This window comes from Copadichromis virginalis, linkage group LG4 (genome assembly GCF_057382275.1).
Source record: "Copadichromis virginalis isolate Kocher_CV1m ecotype Utaka linkage group LG4, C_Virginalis_male_GT1.1, whole genome shotgun sequence".
NCBI classification, from domain to species: domain Eukaryota; kingdom Metazoa; phylum Chordata; class Actinopteri; order Cichliformes; family Cichlidae; genus Copadichromis; species Copadichromis virginalis.
In genome coordinates this window covers 27,767,996-27,783,524 of record NC_140621.1, presented here as the reverse complement: position 1 = coordinate 27,783,524, position 15,529 = coordinate 27,767,996, and the positions used below count along the sequence as shown (strand labels likewise).

General features: G+C 39.0%; 2 protein-coding genes across 3 annotated transcripts; one reads left to right on the top strand and one right to left on the bottom strand.

The window, feature by feature from the left end:
• The first annotated feature begins 159 nt into the window (after positions 1-159).
• Positions 160-8,760, top strand: snx8a (sorting nexin 8a). 2 transcript variants are annotated; one of them, XM_085454656.1, is made up of 14 exons: positions 160-409; positions 525-591; positions 1,299-1,426; positions 2,215-2,344; positions 3,107-3,297; positions 3,407-3,527; positions 4,057-4,193; positions 4,358-4,438; positions 4,543-4,703; positions 4,892-5,021; positions 5,117-5,185; positions 5,594-5,743; positions 6,991-7,140; positions 7,450-8,760. In XM_085454656.1, exons 2-14 carry the CDS (start codon positions 570-572, stop codon positions 7,528-7,530), a joined length of 1,551 nt encoding a protein of 516 aa, XP_085310782.1. In that variant the 5' UTR covers positions 160-409; positions 525-569; the 3' UTR covers positions 7,531-8,760. The 2 variants fall into 2 exon arrangements, with proteins under 2 accessions (XP_085310782.1, XP_085310783.1); XM_085454657.1 differs by lacking the exons at positions 160-409; positions 525-591 and having other exon boundaries at positions 1,411-1,464.
• nudt1 (nudix (nucleoside diphosphate linked moiety X)-type motif 1) lies at positions 8,039-14,908 on the bottom strand. Its single transcript, XM_085454658.1, has 4 exons — positions 14,851-14,908; positions 14,580-14,740; positions 11,668-11,809; positions 8,039-9,154 (listed from the first exon to the last, which is right to left on the bottom strand). Exons 2-4 carry the CDS (start codon positions 14,733-14,735, stop codon positions 8,982-8,984), a joined length of 471 nt encoding a protein of 156 aa, XP_085310784.1. The 5' UTR covers positions 14,736-14,740; positions 14,851-14,908; the 3' UTR covers positions 8,039-8,981.
• Positions 14,909-15,529: the final 621 nt, after the last annotated feature.

The following is a 15,529-nucleotide window of genomic DNA, read 5'->3' as shown; positions in this document are numbered from 1 at the left end:
TCTGCTTTATTGTTGATATCTACGACAAAACAACAACAACAACACGTAAAGATAATACAGCTAAAAACAGTGCGGTTATGTGTACAGCAACAACGATCACGTCAATTAAACTCTCTGCCTGTGGATCTTGTTATCCCTCAAGCTAAAATATAGAAGGAGCACGTGAAGGCACCATTGCTCATGCAGACAAGTTTAAAGAATGAGGAACAGAGAATAAACTAAAATTAAACCTCCCAAGTGAAACCATGAAATAAATATCCCCCTTCGAGACATTTTCCCCCATTGCAAGTCTGATAAACCTCGGTCTCACAGAGTTGGGAGCTTCATAAATCGCTTCTTCACACCCCAGATCCGTTTCTTGGTTCGGATTAATGCAGTTTAAAGGCACAATTGGTGATTAACTGTGGCTGTAAGTAAATTACTGCACTTAATTCATGTGGATTATTCATCTCTGGGCTCGGACTTGCGCCAGCGATCGCTACAACTTTAAGAAATAAATTGCATGTTTTTTTTCTTTTCTTCAGGAAATCACATGGAGGTGCTCCCGTGCTCACATGACAGACTGAACCATGGCAGGAGAGATCAGTGAAGGTAGAGTGCCAAAACTTCTTAAAAGTCCTTTTTATGACAGTATCGCCAAATGATTTCCACATTGGATTTATTTATTTTTCTCGACGTTGCGATGTCGGAAAAGTTTAAAGTGTGAATATTCCTGCGAACTAAAATCGCTATGAGAATTTCTGAGTAGGCAACATTACGATCGGAATCAATCTTCTTTTGAAAAGCCGTCATGTGCGCGTTTTTATCTCACCAGTTGATGCTTTCTTGATACCAGTAAAGCTACAGTCTTGGTGATTTTTCCCGGTAAAGGTTATGTAAGCGGTGAACAGTGCTACTTAGTTTGGGAGCTGTTTTACTTCCATTTGGAAAACTTTCCCTTGTCCACTGAAATACCTAAAAACCCCGTAGTGATCTTATCTGAGCTGTATTAATCTTATCTAGTCCGCACTGCTCTAAAACTGAAGTTGTTAATATAATAATTCCCGATGTTTTTTCTTTCTTTCTTGTTTGTTTGTTTTTTTGTCTGTTTTTTGGATGCCTTAAAAGATTCAAGGCAACACAGTAGCCTGTAATTTCTATGAGGGGTAATATAAAACCACGAGGTAGGAAATAAATCCTGTAGTTTCATAAAATTAGTTTCTCGTGACCCCTGCACTGGTTACCACTTCATTATAATGATGGCATATTTCTCATATTTGGGCAGTTGTGATGCTATGTAGGTGTTGTTCCTCTTTTAGGCTCAGTTCCTGCCTATTACAGGGAAGTGCATGAGGCCATCCGCTGTAGGACAGATGAGAGAGTGCAGGTTGAGGTTTTTCAGCGGCTGCTCCAAAGGACCGATCTCTCCAAGGTGGTCTTAAACCAGGTGCGGGGTCCACATTTAAAGCATTCATGCTGCGACAGGTAGAGACTGCATTGTTATCTAAAACTGTAACTTTTACTTATTAACCGGCACTGGCCCAAAGCAGCCTACTGTAATGGACTATACAGCCCACACTGAACCGAAATAATAGAGGAATATCCCATTGACTCATCCCTATTTTTTGCATATTACCAATGTGACACATGCACTCACAGTTTTATAGTGACATGAGGCTGGCATAGAAAAGGATTACAGACTGGTGAATTGAAGCCTTTAGTCAAAGAGACAATTTAATAAATTAAATGGGCTGCTATGCCACATTTTTGCTCAACTGTTCACTTTAATTTTGATAAGGGATGCTTTGTGAGTTAGTGTTAGCAAATGCAGACAGAGTAGATAAAGACATAATATTTTATCAGGTCGCCACTGTGAGATAGGCTCCAGTGCCCCTGTCACCCTGAGTTGGAGGAGTGGTTGAGACAAATGATAGTGGGATGAATCTCTTATCAGCAGGAAGTATTGTTGGCTTGTAGGCATTGAATACATAGCGGTGTAGCCCCGTGGTTTTTGTTTGCATTAATGCTGAGATGTACAACACATCCACAATATGAAATTCCTCTGAAGTTACAATGTCTGCAGGTTTCCCATTTCCCCTTCCCTGACCTCATTGCATATCATTGCCTTTGTGTATACTGCGCACTTTTCGCAAAAGGAATGCAAACCACATTTGAATTTGGTTGTCAGACTGTAAGATTGTGACCCTGAGGCCATATTGTCTTTGTTCTCTTCAGATTGCTGAGCATCTTGACTCCTCCGATGGATTCCTGAGCAAATTATCACTCTATAAAGCACTCGCTTTGATTGCTCTCGCTCAGCAGGGCAAGCAACCGAGTCCCAAACTCTTGGAGAACTGCATACTAGGTAGGGGACAGTGACAGCAGTGTAGTAAATGTTTTACTTAATGAGTAGTTTGGAAAGTCTTCAGTGTGTAAAACGGCAACGCCAGCATTTCCTCTGCTGTCAGGATAAATCATTTGCAAAGATACAAATGTCGCTCTTTTTATTGACCATGTAGATGTAAGGTTTCACTTTTAAATAGAAGTTGTTTTTTTTAAAATGACAGCTCTAAACTGAAAAGTACCAACTGCATAAAATATTCATTTCACTTGCCTCACGTGGCTTCATTTAGTTTTATTTTATTTTGGTAGGGAAGACTTTGCTATATTTAAATGTTGCATTCTTTCACTAGCCCCACAGAGGGAAGATGACAGGGGGAGAGGTTTTTATGGTTTTCATTGAGGTAGCCATTATGCTGGCTTGAGTTAGATCCATCCCCGACCTTCTGTGATTATTTAAGGCTCTCTCTGTTATTTCAGGTGTGGCCAGTGTGGCAGCTTGCTGCATGCCACTTCCTTGTCAGCTCCAGAATGAGTCTTATGCATTTGTGGGAGTACATTACATTCAATTCACGTTCTTCCTGGAATGTCCTAGAAGAAATGAAAAGCAGATCACATGAATGCTGCACACAATACTGGGCTAGCAGGAGACAAACAGAGGGAAACACGTAGTCTTGGTTTTAACATCGGCATTCCTCGCAGTTGGGAAATTCACTTCTCTCTAGATTCATTGATTCAATCACGGAAAACAAATATTGGATCTTGGTTGTTGCTGTGTGGTTGTCAGAGTTACCGAAACCTCAGCTCGGGGAGCCGAGGGACCTGAGCACGCTGAGGATGCAGCCGGCTCAGGACGACGTGCTGACATTGTCGCAGACGCTGGACGAGCTTCTGGGGAAAGACACGGTCCAGGTGGAGCTCATTCCTGAGAAGAAAGGCCTGTTCCTCAAACATGTGGAGTACCAGGTCACCAGCCAGGTAAAACCTGATACATTAAATATGTGTGTTACAATGGTCTAGAACACTATGTGAACTACTACACTATTACTCTTTCTCTTAAATTTTCTTGTCTTTTTGTTTTATTCAGCGTTATAAGATATCAGTTTACCGGCGTTATAGCGACTTTGATGTCTTCCACGAGGTTTTGCTTCAGAGATTTGCCTACAGAGTCGTGCCAGCTTTGCCACCTAAAAGGATGTTAAAAGGAGGTAGGTCAGGGTCTTTGTTTCTGCATCGAATCATTTTACAGTTTATTTTTTTTAGCTGAACATGTCTGTTACTTCAGATTTGTTTGGAGATTATTTGGGTGTATACTCTCGACAGAATGGTTGACAAACACGTAGCCAAGCAGTTTGGCGGGTAAAGAATAAATAATAAGAATAAAGAAACTAGTGATGTGTAAAAATCCAGCTGTTTCCTCTTTATGTAGATTCTTATGCACTGATGAATCCTCACAAACACGCTTGGTTAGACACAGACTCCCTTACGTCTTAATCAACTGTAGAATATTTTAAAAAAATGCATCATCATATGCAAATCAACCTTTCCACCATTGGTGCTTTTTGATGCATAACATCGGAAGAGTTCTCCATTTATGGTTTTTGAGTAAATTGACATGGACTTCAAGTTTAAGCTAAAGTTTGCCCCCTTTTATACCCCGAACACCCCTCTCTGTCAGTGCTAACACTCCTGGTCAAACTGCTCATCGTGTTTGCTCTCTGCTGCGTCTGTCCACAGTCCTGACCTCGCTCTCCGAGCGGGAGTTCATTGAGGGGAGGAGACGTGGCCTCGGCAGATTTCTTAACTTGGTGGCTCGACATCCTTTCTTCTCAGAGGATGAGCTGGTCAAGACCTTCCTCACTTTCAGTGGCTCTGTATGTCGTTTCTTTAACTTACTCCCTGTTTCTTTTGTGCTGGCTGTTGCACAGTAAGCATTATGGTCATGATGACTGACAGTGCAATGCATCCTGTTTTAGCTAATCTGTGTCGTCGTCCCCCCCCCAAACTCTGACCTCCTCACCCTCCTCTTCCCACACAGGATGTTCAGTCTAGGCTGCGTGACACTTGTAAGAAAACGGGTGACGAGTTCATGATTAACAGAATCGCAACTCAGGCAAAGGTTTGCACATGGCTGATGACTCCAGTTGTACTTTTCTCATAAAGAATCGCCTGCTTTTAAAGATTCAGATGGCACAAAAGAGCTTTGCCTCGCTTGCGTTACAGGAATATCTCCCAGCTGACATTCAGGCTCAGTTTTCGACAAGCAGAGAGATGATTAGAAATATCCACAACAGCTTCCAGAGGCTGCGGGACAGAGCTGAGAAAATGGTGGAGCGCTCTAAGGACAATGCATCTGATCTCCTCATGTTTGGCAAAGAGCTCAGGTATTTTATTATTAGGGGTATAAACTTAATCTTTCTGTAGTATCCGCAGGTATTGGAGTTTTTGGTAATAAGGTTCAAATCCTCAGTGTTATCTGTGATTCTGTTCCTGGTTGTTAACTTGAAATGAGTTTGGCAGCTAGCACACCACAATATTACTTTCTCCCTCTGTAATATTGTATTTTCTGCAGTACACTGGGCTCAGATGCCTCGCCTCTTCCCTCCTTGGCCTCTTCACAAAGCACCTGGGGGACCCTGCGCCAGTCGCTGAAGAGCCTTTCTGTGGAGTTTGCTGTGCTGTCTGACAAAGCTGCTCAGCAGGTACAGCCCTCAGTCTTTCATCTTCACCACCTGCTCTGCTGTGTTTGTCCAAAACTGGCACTGGGTAATAAATGTTGTTTTGTTAATGTCCTCAGGGCCGGCGAGAAGAAGATGATGTTGTGGAAAAATTGAATCTTTTCCTGGATTTGCTGCAGTCGTACAGGGTGAGTGAGTTTCACTTTTGGTTCTCGCCTTTCACTCCACCTCCAGGGGATCCTCAACCTTTTGTGTGGCAGTTACTTTTGTTCTGCCTGCTGTTTTCTGATAGAAGCACAATAAATATTTGTAAATTTAAATTGAAGTGCATTTAGTAACCAAAGTCAGACTATTATGTAATGGACTGTTTTAACCTCACTCCATTGAAATTGCTGTTTTTATTCGTGGGTGGAATTTTTTTGATTTTGCAAAGCAGCTGGTGGGTTAACAAGAAATCATTTTCCACAGCGTCTATCAAATCTATTAACCAAAAAACAACATGCATAAAGTTCTTCCATTATCCCTGGTTGCTATGTGCAGCACAGCGTGTTTCCCTACAATTTGTAGTCAAATAAAGAAGTACTTTGTTTCTCAAGGATCTCTGTGAGCGGCATGAGAAGGGCGTCCTCCATGAGCACCAGAAAGCATTGCACAAGTACAGTGTGATGAAGAGGCAGATGATGAGTGCCACTGTGCAGCACAAAGAGCAGGCATCTGTGGAGCAGCTGGAATCGCGAATTGTTCAGGTGATCATTTCATCTTCTCTTTTTGTGAGCCTTTAGAGTGTGAACTTCTTTATTGCTTTAAAAGTAAAATTCTACAGTGACTGAAGTTCATATAAAAGTAACATGTGCCCTGAAAACACACACACTGACCGTATAATTGTGTGGGTTTGCATATGAATGGAGCTATAGCCTTGTGAGCCATTAAAAAAAATAAAAAATAAATGTTGGGATGAGAGAAATTTGTCAGCTGCACATTATCCTGTTCCACTACATCCCAATGGTGCTCTATTAGATTGAGATGTATTGACTATGAAGGCCATTCGAGTACAGTGAACACATTGTCATGTTAACCTGCTGAAAATGGCCATCAGAAGATGGGGACAATGTGGTCATAAAGGGACAGGCATACTCCTCAATAGACTGTTTAAACACTTAACTGGTACTAAAGCACCTGAAGTATGCAAAGAAAATATCCCCGTGTTTCTACATCACTATCACCAGCCTGAACGAAACAGGGTGGATCCATGCCTTCATGATGTTTACACCAAATTCTGACCTTACAATCTGAATCTCACAGCAGACATCAAGACTCATCAGTTTCCAGTTGTCCAGTTTTGGTGAATCTGTGTGAATTTGTAGACTCGGCTTCTTGTTCTTAGCTGACAGAAATGGTATCTAGTGTGGTCTTTGACTGTTGTAGCCCTTCTGCTTCAAGGTTAGATGTGTTGTGCATTCAGAGACGCTCTTTTGCTACTTTTTATTTATTTTTCTGTTGCTTTCCTATCAGATCGAAGCAGCCTGGCCATTCCACTCTGACCTCTGTCATCAACAAAGCATTTTCAAGCCATTCTCTGTAAACCCTGGAGATGGTTATGCAGACAAAATATACATAAAGTGTCCCATCAATGCATATAATGCTCTCTAAAAACAGAGATTATTAGTTGACTGATATGTGAGATATGTATTATTATGTACAACAGTCATAAATGAATGATGAAAGGTAATTGCAGTGTTGACGTGACAACACAAAATGGAAAATTTTAAATCCTATAGAATCTTTTAAATGTAATTGAATAATTTGTGTGCTTCTTGTTTTGGCAATGAGAGTAGAGCTTCATCATGTTTTATTTTTTTTCCTTATTTAGTACCAACACTTGTACATATGAAAATAGACAATGCTTACTCTATATAAAGTGTTTTATTTCTAATCATTCCCATCCTTTAATAAACGGTAAAGACATCTTACTGTATGTTTATTCTAATAACAGCAAGAAAATGCCATCCAGACCATGGAGCTGCGTAACTACTTCTCCCTATTCTGCCTTCATCAAGAAACACAGCTTATCTTCACTTACCTTCCGATTACCTCGCACATTCTCGGATCTTTTGTTAACTCCCAGGTCCAAGGACACCGAGAGGTGAGACAGTTTTTTGAAAATAACTTTTCTACAGATCCGCCTTTATGGCGACACCACTCCAGGAAGGTCAAATAAGTTTTAAATTGGCTACTGAAACTGATGGATGGTACAGCTGAACAGACCGAACTTTTTCATCTGGGATTAGAAACCAAGCAAAGCAGTAATGGTTATGTACTTCCTTCTGATCGCTGGTTTTCAGTTTCTGTGGTTCAAGTACTTGAATGCTTCTTTTTTTTTTTTAAAGCTGGAAACTATTGAGCAATATATTCTGTGCAGTAAAATACACTATTGTTTTCCCTTTCTTTTTAGATGGGGGAGGTGTGGAGTGAATTGCAGCCAAAGCTTGGGTGTCTCTTCAGCGGTAACAATGGACTGAAACACTCCATCTGAAACCTAAATGTACATGAGATGAAAAAGGAAAAACACAGCCACTGAGGATTACAAACTACAAAATAATGCTAAAGGGGGGGAGCAGAGCTTTTTCATTCAGTTTTGTTTTGTCTGATCATTGGCCATATCACCTGCATGGAACAGCTGGCTCGTAAAACACTTTATGCTCTGCTTCTGCGTAAAGTCCAGTTCACCATTAACTTTTTATAATTATTTGAACATGTCAGGAAAATCCTATGAAGTGTTATTTTACAACGGATACAAGGCTGGTGCATTAATTTCTGCTTTAGTTAAAGCACCTGTATGTGATATTTAAATTTTCCACACTAAGATGAAATAAGTAGTAAAGGACAGAAAGGCTGACTTTATTAAAGGGTGGGACTATTAAAAACCTTAATGTTCTTGCTTAATAACATTGAACCAGTATATTATTTTATTTTATAAATGTTAGTTCGTAGGGATGTGTATTGGCATACTTTTCCTGCTTTTTGTTTTTTTTACAACAAGAGTTTTCGCTGCCTGAAGTATTTGCAAGCGTCCCAGTTTTTATTTTATAAGCTATTTCAAACATCTGACCTTAAACTGTAGGATAATATGAAGGGCAGAGGTGAGATCTATGAAAGGATAATGTCTGGCACTAGTGACATAATGTCAATAATAACACTATAAGCTATTGATTTACTACCAAAGACAAAGCTGCCTAAATACACTCCTTTGCTGTACATAAAAGCAGGACTCCTGCATCACCCCATTTTAACAATCATCACTTTTAATTTTTTTAAGAAGATTTTTGCGCACATCAGCCAACAGATGTATTATTATCCGGACAAAAATGTCTGAATTTTGCTGGATTTTCTTCTCATTCACTGTCTGACTTTGTACTTTTCTAAAATTATGTACATTTTTGGTTTTTTGTACACACATATAACAGAGAATATACTTTACTCAAATATATGTAACAAAGGTGCAATTTGGGGTTCATGTTAAAGAAGCTATGTTCCAAATTGCAAATGAACTGGTTTAAACATGTATTTTATGAAGAAACTCCCATACAGTATGAAACAATTATTTTAGTAATCGCCTTAATTTTGGAAACGTGCTGCACAGAATATGAAACCTAATGAATTCAGAACTGTATATACTGTAAATATTCCACTAAAGAGGTGCTTCCTGAATTGTGTTGAATCAGATACTCTAAAAATAAAATGAGAATATGGATGTTTTCTTTCAGTGTAGTGCTGCTTTGATTTTCATGGGGAAAAATCCCTGTAAAGAAATAAAAAGGTTTCTAATTGTGTTACAGCTGCGTAACATGTAAACCCTCCACAGGATATCTTCGTTTCCTCCGCATAATGACACAAAACAGCCGTTGGATTATTCCTGGTATTTCTCACAGGTTTTATATTGGTCCCTGATGTAAATGCCACCAGTAACAGCTCGATTATTTCCCTTCAGAGCTCCTCCACTTCTTCCAGCGTGTGGCTGAGAATCACATCGTGACCCTGAAACTTGAAGTATCCAACAAATTTCTTCTTCTGCAGCATCAGAGGGAACCACAGTATATCATCGGCCCACATCTGACTGAAAGGAATTTTGTCACGTTCGAACCACTGGGGCCTCATTTCTAGAAAACAAAAGAAAAAATAATTAGACCTCCGGAGAATGAAATAGCAGTTTATCATCTGCCTTCAGATATCATCTGCCTTTTCACTGTCATTTCTTAGTTACTGTCCAGAGAATGGAGAGAATTATTATTAAATCAATTCAAGTTGCTTTAGGACCTCAATCCTAAGTAGACAACAGACATCTGTATTACAGTAGTGCAGATAACACTTGCACTCATTTCCTGCCTTATCTTATCTGTTTTATACAAAACAAAACTTTTATATGATAAGCTGTTAAAATCAAACACTTAATGTTATTTGATGTGCCTTAAAACGCTCATAAGTGTGCTGAAATAATTATTGTCACTAAAATTACTCTTTTTAGAATTTTTCTAGTCAAAGATTAGAGAGAAAAAACTCCACCATATTCATTCATTCTTTCTTAACCTTAAGAAGATGATAGAAATGGTTGGATCTTTATTTTATTTTTTTTTTATTTAATGGCTTGACTAGACTATTCTTGACTAAACAAACCTCATACTTAATTAATCCCCCAATTGGTTATTAGTATTTTCCAACTTTAATTTCTGTCTTGTTAAATCAGTGTTAAAACCACATTACACAATTTCCCTTAACTTCACCACATTTCAGTTAAGCTTTTTTCCCTCTACTTATCACTTCACCTGACTGTTTGACTTCTTTTACCCTCCAGACTCTTTGGTTCACTGCTAATGCCTGAACGCTCGAGGAGCTGAGGTTTGCCGAGCGCCTCCAGACTTCACCTTGCTGACCTTGGCTAAATTGCCTGGAAAGACATCCTTGCAAGTTCTTCCTGCTAAGGGCATCAACTCTTCTTTGTTTATTTACAATCTTTACCACTGAGAGCACAATTATAGATTTTTCTTTCCACTTCACAAATATACTACACACGCTCCTACTTCTGTGTATCTCACACAAAACAGTCAAATAGTCAAACAAAATCCAACACAGGATACGACTGGTTTAGACAATTGCAGACCCGTTTCCAGACTTCTACTAATTTCTAAAATAACTCGCAAAACTACTGCTTACCAGCTTACCAGCTTTTTCAGCTGGTTGAGGGACATTGTACTTAAAAAAAGTATACCAGTGACCAGACCAAACCAACAAACATATTATTGATCTGGTATTTCTGGCACTGCTCTCAAATTTAATAATAGTTATTTGACAGAGACTTCAAAATTCATAATAACTTTGTCTTTATCTTCTCTTTTCCCATCTCTCAAAGCTCCACCCTTGTACCATTTCTGCTTTCATTACATATTTCATGTTTTAGAGATCTCATATTTCTTACTGCTGCTCATCTGATAATATGTAGCTATACTTTCCTATTACACCTATCAACCAGTTTTCACTGTCATTACCGAATGAGTGTCTTTAAGTATCTCAAAACTGAGGCCCATGTGTTCAGGCCTGACAGCTTCTTTAAGGAGATTAGCCCTGCAACATCAAATAATCTGTGAGGAGTTTTGCAGTTATTTTGACCAGCATTTGAATTTTGAACCTCAGCTCTCTAGCCTCATGTACTCATTTCTTTCAAATAAGAAACATCACTAAAATCAAACCTTTATTGTAACCTTCTGCTTTGAACACACACTCCAATCTTCTGTCTGCTGTAAGTTATTGTACCTTACCTTTGATTTGCACTACTCGGTCCTCCCTAGCAGGGAGGACCGAGTAGTGCAAATCAAAAACCACAAAGTGCTTGCACATCACGCCTATTCCTATTCTTGCTATCATAAACCTTGCATGGAACGCAAACGCCATGAAACCCCCCCAGTGACGCCTGACTCTAGTTATTAGAAGAATTTGGCTTCAATTACTTTGCTCAGACTGCTTGTTTCACTTTTAATTTTGCTGGAAAAATATAAAACTAGAAGAGCCTGCAAAACAAAGCCCCCTGAAGCTGTCAGGAGGAGGTCAAATGCTTTTCACAGACTTCATAGAACTCTTAACTATGAACATCTGCTCCAGTACTGCGCAATTATTAGCTATATTATAGTTTTCCTTGCTACTTAACATTTCTACTCAACTCCATTTAAAAAGCTTCTTTCGGCTGCTCACTTATTATTAAGGGGTCACCAAAGTGGATGGATTTGCATATTCAACAAATTTGATTTTATAAAACCTTTAAAATATTATTTTCAATAAGAAATGTGACAGATATGAAAAACGAACTGTTGATATAAGTTTGGGTCAAACATCACTTTAACAGTAAGTTACAAAAAATGGTTTATATCACGTTATTAGGACTCAATTATATTTATTATAAATATATTAAAATATAAAATATTTTCGTGCCAAACTGTTAGGCACTGTGCAACAAACAATCTTTGCATCTCCTCTCATAGGACACCATTATCTGAAACGTATAGGCAACAGTGAACTAAAATTCACCACCCCAAGCTCTCTCCTTCCTCTCATTTCAACCACTTTCAAACTATGATACCACTGGATTTCTTCATTTTTCAGTGTGGTGCAGCGGATGTGATACCATCGGATTCTGTCGGTTCTCCATTATATGTGTCGGCTCTGAAAACATGGACATCAAGTAGCTGCGTTTCTCCCACAAATTCAAATTTGATATTTCCGATCTTGTCGAGTGCATCCACCGTGAGACCACTTTCTTCTTCCAGCTCTCTGAAAGGAAAAAAACATCAAATAAATGATTAATTACGTGGGTCTTAAAAATAAGCTCACCGTAGACGTCACACGGGCACTAAAAGCAACTAAAAATGGCAAAGTAATGATATCGGTGGTTCTAGGACACAATCTATTTGTGGCATTTGCTTTACCCTCTACACAAAACATTTTAAGATTATTAAAAAAAATTAGTATGAGAGTGAAAGGTCTGGATAAGAGCTTGTGGGCTGAACATTGAGATCGGGGTCAAAGTGTTGTTGCAAACTGCAGAGGGTAGTAAAATATGCCAAAATAACATGTTCAGGTTGACTGAATGTCAAATTTGTAGTACTTTTATTCTCTCCCATCTTTATTTAAAAAGTAACTAACCATGAACTTACCATTAATACACTAATATGTGACGTGCTTTCTAATAAAAATGTGTCGTCAGAGAAGAAATTAATATAAGAGCTTTGTCGCTTTCTATGAAGGTGTGGCAGGGCGTGGTCTGCGGTGCCGCTGCAGAGGAGGCGGACGCACCTGAGCGGCATCCGCAATCACGCCTCGCCGGCATAAAGAGTCTGTACTGGGTCCTGTCAGTTCCTGTTTTGGTGATGTGCTTGGCTGGTGGCTGGAAAGCTGCAGCCGTGTGTGTCATCATTCATTTACAGAATGTTAAATCTTGGTAAAGGTACACTTGATACATATCTTACTCATCACAAGAGCTTCAGAGATAAGAACTGTTAGGGGCAGGGATGACGACTTTTAAAAGACTGAAAAAAAATTCAGATTTTCTGGAACGATGCAGTAGCTCTTTTTGTTTTATTTTTAGGGGATTCATCCCAATCATAAAAAAAAAACCAACAACTGCAAAAATTATGCATTAGCAGCATCCAAGAAAACACTCCACATTAAAAGCTGCTGGTAGATGCCAGCAGCAAGTGAATTTTAACGTTCCTTTCACAGAATATTATACATTACACTCAACATATTAACAGACACTAATTTATATGATTAGGACTATTAATTACAAACTGCAGTTTTCCTCTTTTTCTTTTTCTTTAATCAATCACACTTTTTAAAAGAAGCTCTTTTGTCTAGCAATATTCTCAGTCACAGCACGTTATCTAAGGGTCCTCATTTTAGCTTTTTAGTCCCCAGTACTCAAGCCAAACACAACCTTAAGTTCCCTTCACTAAAAGAAATGTTTTGATTGGTGTTGGCCTATTCACTGACCAGGACTTATTAAATGGAAGGAGTGAAGCTAGGATTGAGAAGTGGGTTAAGATGATTTTCAGTATTGCCCTTACCTGACCATTACATGAAGAACTAAGTGTTTCTAACTCAGTCTTGTTACCCATTGCATCCAAATATCCTAAACACAAAGCTGGTCTCACAACGTGTTTAAGGAAAAACGGCATGAGAACTCGCCCGATAGCTTTTTGGGGGTTTCCTTCCTTTGCTTTGAAACAAATTTCCTGCAGATGATTGATCACAGATTGTCCAGACTTCACATTAATGTGTTTCCCCCCACACACTTACAGAGTACTCAAAACATATCAAACTCCCTCTTTTTCAGTCGTTTTCTTAACCCTTGCACAACATTGGTACTTTGCTGTTGCATACAAACAGAGTTTCGTCTTAAAATCCCAAACCCAGTGTTATGTTTTGTCATATGTTTTTAATGGTTCATGTTAAAGCTATAAGTGTATTGATACCCTGGCAGATATCAAAGTGGATATTGATGTGATAATATGGACTGCGAAACTGATTAAACTAGATTTAGAACTACTTTAGATAAAACCACAAGGGCTATAAAAATTACACCTGTAAAACCCTAAAAGATGCTTTGTGTTTGCAGAAATTTGTGCCCCCCCCCAAAAAAACAAAAACCCAACTAGAAAAACAAACAAACAAAAAAAAAACATAGTTGCACATCCAAACGTGCTGTGGTGGGGATTCAAGAAAATAGTTTGAGATGATTTAAGCTTTGGGATGAAGCATATTATCCTGATGGATAATGATGGATTAGAACATGAGCACACCGTGGTGCATAAATGGATGGACATGGTCATCAACAATATTCAGGTAGGCTGGTAGCATTTAGATGATTAGCATTTAGATCAGGGGTGTCAAACTCAAATACACAGTGGGCCAAAATTCAAAACTGGAACAAAGTCGCGGGCTAACGTTAATATTTATTGAAATATATTTATTCCTTCAGATATAAGAATGAATCTTTTCTTATGGACTCAAACAAGTTTTGCTGAAAAACTGAATGTGGAACAAGCAAAGCTTAATACTAACCAATATATATATTAGCTGTATAATACCAGTAGGCCAGCTCTAATAGTAATTTGGTATGGCTTCGCGGGCCAAATGTAATTAGGCTGCGGGCCAAATTTGGCCCGCGGGCCAGAGTTTGACACCTATGATTTAGATGATGTTCAGCTGGTACTAAGGTGCCCTAAGTGTGCCAAAAAAATATCCCCACACATTAAACCAATACTGCCCTGATACAAGGCAGAATGGGTCCATGCTTTCCTGTAGTTTACAACAAATTCTGACCCCATGATCCGAGTGTCACAGTCAAAATTGAGACTCAGACCATTTGACATTTTTCCAGTCTTCTATTGTCCAATTTTGGTCCCCATGAGAAACGTAGCTTCCCAATTAGTTTCGTCACACTTAAGACCACTTCATTTCAAAATCATTTAAATCGTGAGTCTATTTTTATTATAATTATTATTTTTTTAATATAAAAAATGTCGAACGCAACTAAACTTGCCTCCTAGCAGCGTCCTCAATGGTTTCTCCAGGCTGAACTTTGCCCCCAAACCCGTTCCACTTTCCAGCACCAAAGCCCCTCTTCTTCATACCCAGTAGCACTCTGCCCGGCTGGACAATGAGCACAAGGGTCAGCAGCTTGGAGCTCAACATCTCGCCTGAGTGTGGAGGTAAAGAAATCTGATGTTAAACTAACGCAATGCATCTCCACTGTGCTGCACAGTAAGCGTAATCAGCTGCACACTCCGCTGTGTGCTAACATGGTTACCTGCTAAGTAAAACTGTGCTAGCGTATTGAAAAAAGGAATTTTTTTCTCAGCGGTGGCCGAAAGAAAAAAGACGAAAAACTGCTTATAAAAACAGTATACTTTGAGTTCAACAACTCCCGCGTGCAGCTGCAGATCGGTTGTCACGTGATGTGCTGATACGTAAGAGCGTGGATGAGTACGATTGACGTAAACTCAGCTCACCGGGTCCATCGCTTTCTTGCTAGATCGGTTAACCGTGGTTACCATGAAATGTGTTCGACTAGAAACTGCAGCTGGTTAATGCTGCAGTTACAGCACGTGTTATCTCACGATAACCCAACAACAAATGGAGGTTATCAGTAATTTATTGATTGATTATTTTTATTTTGTTAATATAACAAAAACTGCTTCTAAAAGCTTCGTTATGTCTCTGATGGTTCTCAGTCATCCAGGCCTTAGAAGCGTATTTACTTGCTTTCATTTCTTATTATTACTAATAGTCTATAGACTATTAGTAATAATAAGAAAAGCAATAATACTTAAATGCACTTTAGTCATGCCTTACAAAAAAAGATTCCATCTGAAATCTGTAAAATTTAAGGTTCAGTTTACCATTCAAAAACTGAAGAACATTTTCCAATCTAAAATTGCAACAAATCATCTTTGTGGCCCATATTATTATTACAAGTTTATAGAGAA